General features: G+C 34.8%; 1 protein-coding gene across 1 annotated transcript in view; it reads right to left on the reverse strand.

Moving 5' to 3' along the window:
- Positions 1–318: 318 nt before the first annotated feature.
- Positions 319–17136, reverse strand: part of SYT10 (synaptotagmin 10) — a 76508-nt gene continuing 59690 nt past the window's right edge. Inside the window, exons 4-7 of the mRNA XM_067698643.1 lie at positions 10438–10558; positions 5637–5808; positions 3039–3168; positions 319–390 (exon numbers count right to left, since the gene is read on the reverse strand). Of these exons, the coding sequence (XP_067554744.1) occupies positions 319–390; positions 3039–3168; positions 5637–5808; positions 10438–10558 (495 nt within the window). The remainder of the gene's footprint in view (positions 391–3038; positions 3169–5636; positions 5809–10437; positions 10559–17136) is intronic.

A 17136-nucleotide genomic window follows, 5' to 3' on the forward strand; every position in this document is an offset into this window, starting at 1 on the left:
TAGATAAGTATGGATTATTTTCAAAAAATGTATTCTTTGTTTATGCAAAGAATTCACAACTCAGTGAAAACATTCTTTGTGCTAATTGGCATATGACACAAAGAATAAAAAGCCTTATGTAAGGACCATTTGTATTCAAGTAAAATACATCAAGATGTCCAAAGTTAATAAACAGACAAAAAAGGTAAATAAAAATTGCACATCATTTGTTCATTATCAGGATATATTTTAAATGAGATCAAATCTTCCACTTTTTTTTTTTGATCTGATGAGTACGCGGTCCTGGGTCCTTATTATAATGGTCTTATTTTGAAAGCATTATGGTGTGGAAGGTGCTTTCGGAGATGGACAGGATCCTTGACTATCAAAACTGGTTGCCCGGCCAGGTAACTGAAAGATAATAATTTCATAATATATGATCTAGTGTAAAAAATAATAAAGTGGGTAATTGTTGTTACCTTTTAATAGTGAATATTCACCCCTGATATGCAAGCCTCTGAAGAGAAGACATACATAACTACCCATGCCTTTCAAAACTCACCTTCTCAGGTATCATGAGGGGACACAAACATCTAACAGAGATGTAGGTAGCGCATGGTACATAGATGGCATGCAGAGCAACTGCAGATTCATTTCACATTCTATCACAGGCTTTTAGTTCTTATTGTAAAATAACTAATGGTTTACTACAGTCGGGGGCAATTGCTGGGTAAGAACAAGAAGGTTCAAGACACAAGAGACTGCATTCCATTTGCTCTAAGGCAGGAGGTGATTTTTAATAGGAGCAATTAATGAGATGAGAGGGACTGGGAGAATGGGAGCCACGAGTGATAAAGAATAATTTCTCATGGTCTTTAAATATTATGTGTATTTTAAAAGTTTAATTACAATAGAATAAACTTTTGTATCTAGGTACAAGTAGCCAGATTTTCCAAGTGATGCTTTAGTCTCCTCTTACCAACTTACTCAGCTCTTGAATAATTTTTCCCTTCTCATTTTAATCCCTGCTGTGGCAACAAAACATAATTACACATGTACCACATGTACACTTTCCCACAATGCAAAATCCAGCCAGTTGTTAGGTCTCCAGTCCCTATGTTCTGTTTGATCAGTGAATGTAGGTACAGGAGTTGGAAAAAAAGAAGCTATTTGCTAGAGAAAGTATATTTACATAATCTTTTTGGCCCACTTGTCCTCTGATAGTCAGCTGCTAGAGAAATATATCTGGGATATTCTTCTGAGGCCCATATTGTAGCTTATTCTTCCTATATATTCTACGATGACTGAAAAATATTCACAAGTTCTCAGACACAAACACATGCCTATTTCATAGCTCCTCTTCATCATATAAATGTATAACTTCTTATTAAACAGTCATAAGTATAATATGCCTTGGGTCATACAACATCTGTCCTTTCATTAGTTAAAAGTTGTTGGCCACATTATCTCACTTCTCCCTACATCATTCCTATGAACTCTGTAGGGGTGGGCCTTTCTATTTTCATTAAATATGGGAGAATGTAGCTGCAGACAGAGTACGTGGTCTGCCTAGGATTAGACAGCCAGAGGAGCAAGGGTTAGAATCCATGTCTCCCTTCAGTGTGGTTCTCTGCCCAGAAAAATTTACTCTCATGTCTAGATTCTTAGATTTAATATTCACTTTTCAAACTTTACATGAAAACAAAGATGAGAATCAGGAAATGGATAGTAAAGCAGTAGACTATACTTTAGACAATACACATTGTTGAAATGAAACAACCTTCTCAGGACTCGTTGAGCTATTACTTAGGGGAAAGTGCTGTGTGAATGTGCATTTGCATGTCTGTCTGTCTTTTATGATTTACATTAAATGATGAAGTGAGGTAAAGATTTGGAACATTAATATAATAAAGCAGATATCTTATCTATGGTGACAGTTCACCTCTGTTGTCTGAGCATGTGCTGTTTATACAGTGTTCATCGAATTTTCCCTATAGAGTATTGAGTAACACAGCCAAGGTCACATTTTTGTGACTAAGCTGAGCTTAGAACCAGGGCTCACTGACATTTAATTACACTGCTCTGTCTCTCCTATTCAACCCTGTGCTTAGTGACAGAACAAGAAGCAGAATCTTATCCATGGGAGAGATGGCAATGTATCCTTCACTTACTCTGTGGCTATCATAACTTTTTATTAAATTGCATGAATTCCACCCTCTACCATACAACCTTTTATCAACCTGCATTACCTCTCAGTTAATCAGGTCATATAAATGATTTATTTTGAGACTCTTCTCTATTTATTTATTTTGAGACTCTTCAAGAGACTCCCATAGTCTCTGACAACTGCCTTCATGGCTAAAAATCCTGATAGAAACTGGTATTGATACTTCTTCTGGTTAATATAACTATTAATATTAGTTATAATTAGAGCAAACACTGTGCCATACTCTGTACTAAGCACTTAACATTCAGCATTTTATTTAGTTTTACTCTATGAGTTTACTGCTATTACAGAGTGTAATATGTAGTCACACAGCAGAGCCAGGCTTTCAACTCAGACAAAAAATATTTTTAAAAATCTGTGAGCCCTTTTACTTCCTGACCAGAGTCAGTGGATGTATATCTGTCCCCTTACATAGATGAGCTGTATTAGGTGATAGTACCCCTATTTAGGGATTCTGGAGAAGTTTAGGTGAGGTAGCTGTTTTCACAAAAGAGAAGCAGGAAAATTCAGTTTCCAGTTAGTAATGAATTTACTTGATTGCTCCACCACTCACTGATATAAGTTTTCAGACAATGCAAAGAAAATAATAGGCTTGCAGTTTTTATGGGCTTACTGTAAAGGAATATCAAACTCAGAAAGTTTAGTGGTTTTTAAAAACCAACAAGGCACACAGAACTTTTCATACTGGATGATAGAGTCTGTGGGACAAAAGCAAGAACAATATTTTAAAAAATAGGTGAATATATAAAACATTAGTGAAGTGTTAGCAGATAAATAATATTTAAGCAAGAGATAAAGAAGAGAGTAGATGTGAGAGAGTCCCAGAGCTTACCTCCAGCAAGGGGTGCCAATGTGTTATTGGTTTTCGGTGATAGGCCAGCATTTCATTCCAGTGGTCTCGCCCAAGACCCTCAGCGTCCAGTCCTGTTCTACATACTCCTATGACTTCATTGTGTCCTACCCTATGATTTGGAGAATATTTTGCTTTCATTCCAACATTCAAAGATAAGTTTCACACACCTTAAACCGAATTTTAAACTTATGATTAAAAGAGTAGATTTTGTGGTAAGTTCTAGATAATTTTACATATTAAACTACTTCAGATCAAATGAAAAGTCTTAAGTAGGCTAAAATTTACTAAACAGGATCAGCATTCAAAAATGAATCTGTAAAAGGATCACACACAAACCATTTTAGTGCTCTGTAAATTGAGAACATTTCACAATAATAAGAATAGTGTGAATGAGAAATGCCAGCTGGTCCTTACCTACATGATGAGTTTCTTTCTTGGTAGCAGACCCATTAACTTTAAGTGATGTAATTCTAATCGCCTTCTTTCCAAAAGGTTTAATGTTTTATAATGATGCCTACATTTCTTACCAAGAGCTCAATACCCACTTTCTTGTATAAATGACCATAATTAATTGATTCTAAATGATATGTCAGTGAACATTACTGCTTGTATTACAATTAAATAGGGCAGGGCTACATTTTGAACCATGGCATTTGACTTATTATTGCATAGTACCAGAGCATACTGAACAACATTCTTATTTTCTATTCATACCTTGTTTTCATAGCAACAAATCAAAATAATAATGATATTAATATTTTTAAAGAGCTTGTTATGTGCCAGACACTGTTCTAAGTAATTTAAATGTACTGACTCACTTAATCCTCACACCATGACCATGAATATCATTATCATCATCTCATTTTATAGACAAAGAAATTAAACACCCAGAAGTTAAGGGACCTGCCTGTCTTTGTACACTTAGTAAGAGACAGAGGCAGGACTTGAATCAAGACAGTTGACTCAAGCATACATATGGTAAGCTGCTTTTCAAGAATGGAATGGAATTTAAAGGCATTTTCTTGAGGATTATTTTGACATACATCTATCTATAAGGAAAGTTTTGAGATGATTTTAGGACATTACATTACTTTCTTCCTGTCACTGATGTATTAATAGATATATAGGCTTAGTATCTTTTCTTTTAATATGAAGTTTCCCAAAAAAGCATATTTTAGAAATAACTTTTAATCTTTCTATTTTATATATTGTCAGGGTCCATTTCCCTAAAATTATTTGGGTGACGAATCCTCAGTTGTATTTATCTGCAATCTATGCTGTGAGAAATCAATAGGAGTAATTTTTTGGTAAAGCAGAATAAGGGCTTCTGATGAAAACATTACAACATTTTTAAAGTTTGCCATTTTAACTAATTCAAGATTTCTCTCTCTTTAAATTGTGTCAACTTGTTTTATAAACTGTGATATAAACTAATTTCAAATAGATGGTATAAATCATTGTATTTTTCAGTGCTTCATTTTTCTAGCTCTCATCCAGAGGATACCATTTTTAATGTCTCTATGTTATAGGGTCTTGGTTACTGCCATTTGCATAATGATATAAAATAGACACTCTTTGAATATTTGTGTATGTGTACTCTGTCCCACTTGTGTTATCATTAGAACAAAATAAGACATTGCCTATGTGCTGATAATTTTGTAGGTTAAACATACAGGATTCCTTTCTGAAAGTCTTATAAATATAAAAAGCAAAACAATAAAAAGAAGTATATAGCAAGGATCAAATAAGACATATAAACCTTTAGTGGGACAAAAGTTCAGAGGGAGAAGAGATTGGTTAGCCAAGAGAGACACAGAAGTGGTGCCTTGAGCAGGGCTGTAAAGCATGGGTGACATGAGATACACAGGTATCTCGTGCAAATGAGATATCTCGCATACATGAGATACCTGTATCTGAAATGTTGATACAGGGCAACATTTCAGAAAAGGAAGGAGTGGGTGCTGCAGCAGGAAGAAGCTTCAGAGCTTCACTCGGGAGTTTGCCATTTATTTTGTGAAAGGAGAAGTAATCAAAGTGTGTGAACTGGAAGAACTATCCACAAAGCAATGATTTAAGACTGGTGTGAAAGCCTCAAGGCATAACGCTATGGACACTATTCACCTTCCACTGTTAATACTCACTGCTCACAGCTGCACATTACACTGATGTTTTACAAATGGAAAAGTGAATTTCTAAGAGATAACTTGCCCTTTCACAGTGCTAGTTAATGATAGAGCTCAGTATCATGATATTCATATTCCAGCCCAGCTGGGAAAGCAAAATACATTGATTGTAATTTATGTTGTTACTGTAAAAAGACTTCACAAAAGTGCTTCCTATAATGTACCCCATTCTTTCACCATCTGCAGGTATCCTGTCCTTCAACTTAAGAATGATGTCTTTTGGAAAAGATAAGGATAAATAATAACATAGAATAAAATTAATTTTGAATGAATAATTTTTATCCATTCCAGTTTAAATTAAAATTCTTGTAGCAGTAAATAACCTGAAAAGCTGAATTTGGTCTGCATATGACTAAATGTAGCTGTTATTCAGTGAGTAGAGGGATGAACGTACCTGTCATAATCCATGACTGCAATGGAGAGGCTGACCTGGTCCACATTCTCCGGAGGGATATCAAAAATAATGGCCTCATTGTACACAGGGTTTAGAGTGTTTTTCTTTGTAGTCGTTTTCCTCTTTTTTAATCTTCGACCCTCACACATCAGAGACACTTTGACATAAGGATCTATCACGGGAAGGCAATTTTATTAAAATGAAAGTAATAGTACAAAGCATAAATAAAACTGTGGTTAATTGTTACTAAATAAGAAAAGTAGTATATTAAGCCCTTTAGTGTTACCGGTTTTAAATTCAAATGGCATAATTGGGGGTAATAGACTCTCTAGGACTTCTTACTGAATGGACTAGAAAAGAATTAACTTGATCACTGTGTTTAATACAACAGAGAAAACTCACTAGTTTATCAAGAGCCAGTCTAAACTATAATGTGTCTTTTAGTCACAGCTATTTGAGGACATGTTTTGTCCCAAGTGATTTCTAGGGAATGTAATCCTAACAAGTAAAAATAATTGTATTAAATTTAATTTCCTTCAAAATGATTTAGAATAAGAAGGCTAAAATTTATGAAAGAGCAACATTGTATCTAGATAAGTATATATAATCACAGTGAATTGAAATTAGCAAAAACTATGTGGGAATTGTCTTGAATTGTTGGAAAAAGTACTAATCTTAGTACCTTTTTAGTCATAGTGCTTGATAAAGAGTTTGGATTGAAGAAATGATCACTACAAATCATTTATTAAATGCTCAACAGTATACAATGAAAAGGTGATATTTGGTTTACAGATGTTCTCAGGGAAGTTTCCTCATATGAATTGTCTGTATAATGTCAACTGGAAAGATAAAATTTTAGTCAGGCTATATTTTTATGGGCCAAAGAGGTCAAATAATTGTTAACAAGTTCTGCCCTAGCTGACTGATCTCTACTTTCTTACCCCTGCCACCTTAAGTAGAAAAACTGTTACAGTATTATAGAAAATTATACAATATTTATCAAAAGTTTCTTTAAAAAGTCTTACTTTTTGTATCTTTTTATAAAAAGGAGGCATGGTTTTGGGAGAGGGTATTGGCATTGGGGTGAGTATGCTAGGTGGTCAAAACAATCAGTGTCTGCTCTACCTTCATTTTTTTTTCATTATAGTTACCCTCCAACTGTAGCACCACAACCATCTTTTCTCTCTTTCCATCAATGTAACAAAGTAACAAAACTTATTTCATTAGAATAAGCCAAAAACATGGCAACATTAATTTATTTGAGCAAATGAATGAAATGGTGATTTTTAGGCTCTAGAAAAATGTCTCTGTATATTTCATAAGCATTTGTATCAAGGGGAAAAAACACATTTTATGGCTGGAAATAGGGTATATAGAGGAAAACAAGGTAAAAGGGAAATGTTCAATGGCTGTTTCCTATTTATTTATTTATTTTAACTTTTAATTTTATATTGGAGTACAGTTGATTAACAATGTTGTGTTAGTTTCAGGTGTACAGCAAAGTGATTCAGTTATACGTATACCTGTATCTACTCTCTTACAAATTCTTTTCCCATTTAGGTGTCCCATAATATTGAGCAGAGTTCTCTGTGCTATACAGTAGGTCCTTGTTGGTTATCCATTTTAAATATAGCAGTGTGTACATGTCAACCCCCAAATCCCTAACTATCTGTCCCCCCAACCCTTCCCCTCTGGTAACCATAAGTTCATTCTCTAAGTCTGTGAGTCTGTTTAAATAGAAATATAGATCAATGGAACAGCATAGAAAGCCCAGAAATAAACCCATGCACCTATGGTCAACTGATCTACGACAAAAGAGGCAAGACTATACAATGGAGGAAAGACAGTATCTTCAATAAATGGTGCTGGGAAAATTGGATAGCTACATGTGAAAAAATGAAATTAGAACATTCTTTAGCACCGTACACAGAAATAAATTCAAAATCGATTAAAGACCTAAATGTGAGACTGGAAACTATAAAACTCTTAGAGGAAAACATAGGTTCTCTGACATATCACAGCAATATCATTTTTGATGCATCTCCCAGAGTAATGGAAATAAAAACAAAAATAAACAAATGGGACCTAATTAAATTCAAAAGATTTTGCATAGCAAAGGAAATGATAAATAAAATGAAAATGAAAATACAACCCACAGAATGGGAGAAAATATATGCAAATGATGTGACCGACAAGGGATTAGTCTCCAAAATTTACAAATAGCTTGTGAAGCTTAATATCATCAAAACAAACTGCCTGATCAAAAAATGGGCAGAAGAGCTAAATAGACTTTTCTCCAAAGAAGACATACAGATGGACAAAAGGCACATGAAAAGATGTTCAACATCACTAATTATTAGAGAAATGCAAATCAAAACTACAATGAGATATCACCTCACACCAATCAGAATGGCTAACATCAAAAAGTCCACAAACAATAAATGCTGGAGAGGGTATGGAGAGAAGGGAACCCTCCTACACTGTTGGTGGGAATGTAAATTGGTACAGCCACTATGGAGAACAGTATGGAGGTTCCATAAAAACTAAAAATAGAGCTATCACCTGATCCTCCAATCCCACTCCTGGGCATATATCCAAAGAAAAACATGGTCCAAAAGTATACATGCACCCCAGTGTTCATTACAGCACTATTTACAATAGCCAAGACATGGAAGCAACCTAAACGTCCATCGACAGAGGAATGGATAAAGAAGATGTAGTACATATATACAGTGGAATAATACTCAAAAAAAGAATGAAATAATGTCATTTGCATCAACATAGATTGACCTAGAGATTATCATACTAAGAAGTGAAGTAAATCAGACAGAGAAAGAGAAGTATCACATGATATCGCTTATACGTGGAATCTAAAAAAAATGATACAAATTAACTTATTTATAAAGCAGAAACAGACTCCTATTTACTTTTCAATGTTTTAATAATAGGAAATATGTTCTAAGGAAGAAGCTTATTTTTGTGATATAATTCTATGTATGAGCTTCCAGGCCTAGGCCTCTCATTAACAATGAGAACGAGTCCTAGTTTATTGTTTGCTACCCCCATCATGTCTCTGATGACATTTCTCTACTAGTGACAAGGACAATTTACTGGCTCCTTAGTTGATTCACAAGGCTGTTGTGAGAATTAATGAGGTGATGTTCTCAAAACATGCACTCCCCTGATGAGAAGCTTCATATAAATAAAAAGTAGTCTTGCACTTAATTACAACTTTGATGTTGTTTGCTTGTCTTGAAATTTGGTTCTCTTTTGATACATGGTAGAAAGAGTAAAATAAACAATAATTTGCAGTGTGCTGTTTAAGTTTGTCAGCATTTACTTACCTATGACCTTTTCACCAAAATGATTGTGGAATTTATTTGCTTTTTTTCTATCTTTATATTTCAACTATGCATTGCAAATTTTAAAAAATGAATAGGAAATTCATGACATAGTTCAAAAATGAGATAGAGGAAGATGTGCAGTGAGAAGTCTCCCTCCCATCTGTCCCCATACCTCTCCATCATTCAGTTTTTGTGTATCACTCAAGTATTTCTTCATGCAAATATTAGCAACATGATATATATTCTAAGATTCCTCATTCTTACATAGGAGGGAGCATGATATCCATATTTATGCTGTACCTCTTTTTTTTTTTTTTTTTTTTTGTGGTACACGGGGCTTTCACTGTTGTGGCCTCTCCTGTTGCGGAGCACAGGCTCTGGACGCGCAGGCTCAGTGGTCATAGCTCACGGGCCCAGCCGCTCCGCGGCATGTGGGATCTTCCCGGACCGGGGCACGAACCCGTGTGCCCTGCATCGGCAGGCAGACTCTCAACCACTGCACCACCAGGGAAGCCCTCTTGTACCTCATTTTTTATTCACTTAGTATATCCTGGAGTTCTCTCTACATTAGAACTGAGAGTTTCCTCATACTTTTTGTGATGCAAATTTAGTTTATTTCTTTGTCTGAAGAACCAAAAAGTTATAGATTCTACTCCCCATGTCATCTTTTACTATATCTCCATTACTATTTCTTATTTGTTTAATTCAACAAATGCTACTGAACTCCCTACTCTGTCTTTATCATTTTTTCTTCCACAGAGCTGTGCCAGAGTTCACCTATTAACTTACAAATAACCCTTCAGAATTGTGGTGATCTAAATGAAGGGATTAAAGAGAATGATGTGATTTTACCTCTTTAACAAAGTTAGCACAAGAGAAATTTCTTCAAGAATATCTTTAAGAAATTTTAAGGAGTATTTATTTACTTTATTATTTCTTTCAGTCCCTGTTGTTGTCCAAATTTTTAGTTAGAAAGGTGGTAAGAGAGCAAATGCAAATGATGGTCTTGGAATGTTGTTATTTCTTTGCAGATCAGGTGACGGAGATAAATTCAGTCTAAATATGTCTTCCTAGGACTCTTACTTGTAGAGTAACACAAGTTTAAATTGAATGGCTTAAAGTCCAAGGATATTCCTTTACAAGCAACTGACTAGTTGGAAGCAGGGAAGTGTATAGTAAATAATGCATGTTTGAGAAAGAACTAAATCAGTAGAGAAATAAATAAAAATAAAAACCCAAGTTCAAAGTCTATCTATTTGATAATACTTTTTAAAAATTTCCTAATGATAATGTAAACTAAAGAGGTGTTTGGAGCACTTTATTTGGTAATGTCTTTTTCTACTTTTATAGTGTCCCACAACAGACAAATGAACTCAGTAATTCAAGAGCCATATATAACTTTGTCTATGTGGAATATTTTATTTGGGAATGAACCCACTAGCCAATTGTGTGCATACCTGATGAGCCGGTGATATCCATAGCTTTCAGATTTCTGCACTTGATGACTGTCAATGTCATACGTCCAGCAGTTGGCAAATAACAAAGGGAAAACATGATTTCACCCAGGTCTATACTTTCCTAGAAAGGCAATTGGTAATGTTAGCAACTTCAAATACCAGATATTGAAAACAAAATATAATAGAGTGAAAAATCGCTTTAGTGGAATATTTGAATGCCATTTTAAATTGTTTTATTGAGGCTACAGATTGCATTGCAAAAAAGCTGTAATAGACAGAGTAAGAAAAAAGAGTATATCCCAGTTGCTCATTTGATATATCCACTTGTATTTCTAACAGGAAACTCAAACTTAACACAGTCAAAATCAAACTGCTGATTCTATTCATTCCCAATCATCTTCTGAAACCAATTCCTCTGTCATCTTTCCAAAATCAGGAAATGATATCATAATTCACCCAAAGACTGTAGGCAAAAACCTAGCAGTCACTTGCATTCTTCTTTTTCTCTCACCCTTAACACATTGAACACATGTCTTGTCTACATTATCTACAAAACATATATGAAATTACTGACTTTCTTTTCAGCTCTATTACTATCATTGAAACCAATATCACTTCTTGCCAGGATTACTTCAGTAGTCTCTAAAACTGATCTCAAAAGCAAAGTGATCACTTATGAAATGCAAATCACATTATTTCACTTTCCTGCTTAAAACCATCTAAAGGCTCACAACTATATTGGAATAAAATTCAAATTCTTTACCTAGGCATATAAATGGGGTAATTATAAAACCTGGTAATATAAGAAATTCCAGATTTATACCTACTGCCCTGATATAATTATTAAGAATGTCTATTTCCATTATTAAATATGTGTTTGTTTAGATAATGCATTACAAAGTCATACATATAAGGAGGCCCCATGTGATCTGGACCCACCTATCACTCTATTAATCTCTTGTCTCTCCCTCAGCTCACTCTTATGCAGGCACAAGAGATTTTTTTCTGTTATTCAATCAAATGACATTTGTTCCTGCTTTTGACCTTTGCATTTTCTTTTTGTCTCTCATATCTTTACATGGCTGACTCCTCCTCACCATGTAGGACTCAGCTCAAACAGCATCTCTTCAGTGAGGCCTTCCCTCTTCCTATCCTATACCCACCTTATTCACATATCCTTCACATTTTTTTCATAGCACTTCACATCAACAGAAATTACCTTTTACATTTATTTTTTGTTTCCCCAATTCCAATATATAAGGTCTAGGAGAGCACGGCTCTTATTTATCTTATTTTCACATCTTAATGAAGGTACATAGCTGGCCTTCAGTGCAGTTTTTGAAGAAATGAAAAGATTATTAATTAATCTGGATAAAAGCTGACCTGCTTTGTTTCATTTGTAAAATAAAACTGTCCACAGTACCCAAGTATAGATAAATTTGCTGTGAGTGGCTGCATAGATGGTGGACAAATGAAAATGAGTGTGAACAATGCACATTTAGGATGCTTCTCAAAGAGCTGTTTAAAGGAATTAAATCAAATTATTCCTGGTAAGAGCTGGAGGAACTGGGCTCTGGGACTTCAGACTATACTACAAAGCTACAGTAATCAAGACAGTATGGTACTAGCACAAAAACAGAAATATAGATCAATGAACAGCATTGAAAGCCCCAAGATGAACCCATGCACATATGGTCACCTTATTTTTGATAAAGGAGGCAAGAATATACAATGGAGAAAAGACAGCCTCGTCAATAAGTGGTGCTGCAAAAACTGGACAGATACATGTAGAAGAATGAAATTAGAACACTCCCTAACACTATACACAAAAATAAACTCAAAATGGATTAAAGACCTAAATGTAAGGCCAGACACTATAAAACACTTAGAGGAAATCATAGGCAGAACACTCTATAACATAAATCACAGCAAGATCCTTTCTGACCCACCTCCTAGAGAAATGGAAATAAAAACAAAAATAAACAAATGGGACTTAATGAAACTTAAAAGCTTTTGCACAGCAAAGGAAAACATAAAGAAGATGAAAAGACAACCCTCAGAATGGGAGAAAATATTTGCAAATGAAGCAACTGACAAAGGATTAATCTCCCAAATATACAAGCAGCTCATGCAGCTCAATATCAAAAAAACAAGCAACCCAATCCAAAAATGGGCAGAAGACCTAAACAGACATTACTCCAAAGAAGATATACAGATTGCCAACAAACACGTGAAAGGATGCTCAACATCACTAATCATTAGAGAAATGCATATCAAAACTACAATGAGTTATCACCTCACACCAGTCAGAATGGCCATTATCAAAAAATCTAGAAACAATAAATGCTGGAGAGGGTGTGGAGAAAAGCATACCCTCTCGCACTGTTGGTGAGAATGTAAATTGATACAGCCACTATGGAGAACAGTATGGAGGTTCCTTAAAAAACTAAAAATAGAACTACCATACGACCCAGCAATCGCACTACTGGGCATATACCCTGAGAAAACCATAATTCAAAAGGACACATGTACCACAATGTTCATTGCAGCTCTATTTACAATAGCCACGACATGGAAGCAACCTAAGTGTCCATTGACAGATGAATGGATAAAGAAGATGTGGCACATATATACAATGGAGTATTACTCAACCAAAAGAAGAAACAAAACTGAGTTATTTGTAGTGAGGTGGATGGACCTAAAGTCTGTCAAACAGAGTGAATAAGTCAGAAAGAAAAAAACAAATACCATATGCTAACACATATATATGGAATCTTAAAAAAAATGGTTCTGAAGAATCTAGGGGCAGGACAGGAATAAAGATGCAGACATAGAGAATGGACTTGAGGACACAGGAAGGGGGAAGGGTAAGCTGGAACGAAGTGAGAGAGTGGCATGGACATATATACACTACCAAATGTAAAATAGATAGCTAGTGGGAAGCAGCCACATAGCACAGGGAGATCAGCTCAGTGCTTTGTGACCACCTAGAGGGGTGGGATAGGGAGGGTGGGAGGGAGACACAAGAGGGAGGAGATATGGGGATATATGTATACATATAGCTGATTCACTTTGTTATACAGCAGAAACTAACACAACATTGTAAAGCAATTATACTCCAATAAAGATGTTAAAAAAATAAATAAATAAAATAAAGTGACATCCTTCAGATAAAAAAAATATATATATATTCCTGGTAAGACAAACTGTGGTAGATTTAATATGGGTGGAAATAAGTTTCTATGCATCCAGGTCCATAAAACTGGTTTTTTAAAATTCTTCATGAAGAACTATTAACATTTATTGGACTTATCCTTACAGTTTAGCTTCTGATTTATGTAATTCCCATTTCTTTATTCATGGTCTAGAAGTAGTAGAGCTCAGCAATTAAGAGTATAAATTTTAGAGTCAGTTAAACTTGAGTTGATTCCTGTTTTCTGCTTCTTGGCTGTGAGATCCTAGGAAATTTAATTAAGCTTTGACTCTCTGAAACTTCATTTTCAGATTGAGGAAAATGCTGTCTCCACAGGGGTTTTCAATTGAGATAATGTAAATAAAGTCCAAGGCACATAGTATCTGGCATATGATAAGGCATGCTGTTTTGTTCATTGCTATCACATGGAGCAGGGCCTTACACATATCAGGTGCTCAGTAATACTGGGCAAGTGAAAAACTAATAAAAAGCATTATTTTTTGAGAAAAAATAGTAAGAAAATAATTATTTTAAAACAAAAGTATATCCAAATGGGTCTCTTCTGGGCTGTTTGATTGCTGCAGATCCAAAATAGCGAGAAAGATCCAAAAGGAGAAGAGGCCTGAGAAAAAACAGGAAGAGTACAACCTCCTTCTAGTACTCATTCTTTTCATCACCAAGTAAATACTGAGTATTATTTGTTAAGTGCACTGGTAGGTGCTATAGATACCAAAATAGAAATGGCATGATTCTGCCCTTGAAGATCTCAGTTGAGGAGGAAGAGAGTAGGCTATAAAGAGCTAAGAAAAGAAGTCTGAATTTTAGTTTTATCTGATTCTTTATTTCTCTTTCTCTTTTTCCAAGTGTTTCTTTAGGCTCAGTCAATGGACTGAAGTTCTCTATCTGGTAGCCATCCTTCTTTCCCTTACTGGACATTTCACCTCCCTGGAACTATCAATCATACTTTGTTGAAAGCTGGTAAAATTTAAGGGATCCCTTTATAAATGTAGAACAAGATACCAGTCCCACCAAGAAACATGGTGGGGATGGTGATGGAGAAGCTAGGAAAGAAATAGGAGACATGATCTCAGAGATGAAATACTTAGAAGTCAATAGGAAATGAACTACATATAAGCAGAAAAAAAGTACACAAACAGAGACATCTAAAAGGATTAGTAAATACAACATTTTCACATGTCTGACTGATATGGTTTTATTTTTACACATCACACCATCTGTAGAAGTAATTTTTCTGTTTCTTTAGATGTATCACATGTTTACTGGCTGGAACAAAGAAAGTTTGCTATCTTTAGTCTCATCTCTCAAAGATCCTTTCTATGAATTCAGTTGCCACATAATTTTGACTATTAATGAGTATTGGCAAATATAAAGAGGTTAAACTGGGGAGTGACCAAAGAACTAGCCTAAATAAATTGAAAGCAAAGAGCATGATTAAAGGACATCTCTGAGCAACTTCGTATGACAAGCTAGTTGGCTTTTTGTTACAGCAGTAGTAAGAAATCTACTTAAATATTTAAATTCCATACAGTCAGGAGTTTTAAGGAAACTAGAATGAACTGAGTAGGGAAAATTAATGGATAATATGCATGCATAATAACTGCACAAAAATTTGAATCTTCATTAGAATAATTTTTTTTTCCTTCAGGAAGTATGAATGTGAAAGAACTAAAACTGCCTACATATGGAAAAGGGCAAAATACTCTCTAGGATAAATACCAATATTCTTCAACTTTTTAAATCTGGAAGAAATATAAGAGAAAACTATGAGAAATGAATTTAACGAAGGTAAATGGCTGTATGACCTTTAAAAAGGTCCTATCACAAAAGTAACATCAGAACTCCAGATTTTGGTGACAGTTTTCTGAGCTACAATGTGCACTGATTTCAGTACCCACCACTGAATCTGTCTGTGTGTTTATAGCCCACCTCCAAGGATGAGGTTGAGTTTTATTTGCCTCTGTCTGCCCCAGATCACTGAAGTTTATAAGGAAAGTCTTAGTTTGAACAATCTGAACCCTCTAATGCCCAGCAAAGAACCAGGAAATAAATTGAAAGTTCTCTGAACATACAGCATAAATATAACAAAGTTATGCAATAAAATTCTCTTATATAAGGAGACTACATCTTCTCTTATTCAACACCCATTTACTACTATTTTATACAAAATTCTAAGAAGAATGTTTACTTGGTATATCAGTCTATAGCAGTTCAAAACACACATGTGAAATGTAAAGATGGGGAAACTAACAGCACTAGGTCTAGCAAAGGCAGAGATAAATGATAGCTACAAAGACACAAAGCGTATAAAAAAGAAGCAAATACTGTATTCTAAAAAGGATAGCAATCTAGAATCATTTTGTATCAAGGGTAACTAACACTAATAACTCCTCAGTAACTTAAAAATGATATTTTATTACAGACTTGAAGAGTAATTGATGTTCAAAATGATGACTGAGTCATCAAGCTAGGGAAAATTATCCTATATGTTTTGTTTAAGAAGGTAGAGAAGTGTACACTATTTTTTAGAGTTATTTTTGTCCAAAACCCTTAAAATGTTTGAAGTGATAATTTTGGCTTAAAATGAGAAATGCTTTGAGTTTCTGAAAATTATTATATGGGTAATCTCATTTACTGTAATTCGATATAAAAATGAAATTCCCATATTAACTTTGAACAACTTTTGTGCCTTTGGGCAAATAATTATTTGAAAGCCTACTATAAAGTCTAGAATATCATGTTTCATAAAATTTCTTTCAAGTAGGATGACTTTTATTTCATTCTTATACACACCAATGTAATTGGTGAAACATTCACAGTGACAATCTTCTGAATCCATACTTGGAAAAAGGGCTCATGAAAAAAAGCTAACACTGAGGTTAGGTCAGGCACTATATATTTGATTTCTTCAACCTGGTTCCACAGACATAGAGCTGGGGAGATAAAGATCATTTTCTGATGACTGGCTACAGTCAGCCTCACAAACATATTCACAGTTATAAAGTTTTTACACGTACTGTCTCTCCAAAATTAAAATGAAAATCATTGGAAAGATAAATTGATATGCAAATAGTTGCATTACATATCTTATTTCAGGACTAACTGAACAAATAGTGAGCTCAAGATATGGAGAGGAGGCAGTTTAAAGGCTCAAAAACTAGTTATTATAATAACCAAGGGAAGCACTCCTGGAGGGAAATAATCATTACATTGGGCTTTGAAGGATTAAAGAGATTGGATTTTACAGGGAAAAGAGGAATGAAGCTCTATGTGTGTACTATGATTAATACTCAGAAATAAGAATGGGCAATTTATGTTGAGAAATATGGATTTTGGTGACCTGTTGGGGGAGGTTTAAGGCTAGATGCAGTTGGCTTGGTGACTTCTCTGGGCAACAGGGATCCAAAGATTTTGGTAACATGAAAGACTGGGAGCTTGGCAGAATGGAAAGGGCATAGGTTCCTGAGTCAGAAAAGCCAGAGTTGAAA

The sequence above is a fragment of the Pseudorca crassidens genome, chromosome 11, assembly GCF_039906515.1.
Source record: "Pseudorca crassidens isolate mPseCra1 chromosome 11, mPseCra1.hap1, whole genome shotgun sequence".
NCBI lineage: Eukaryota > Metazoa > Chordata > Mammalia > Artiodactyla > Delphinidae > Pseudorca > Pseudorca crassidens.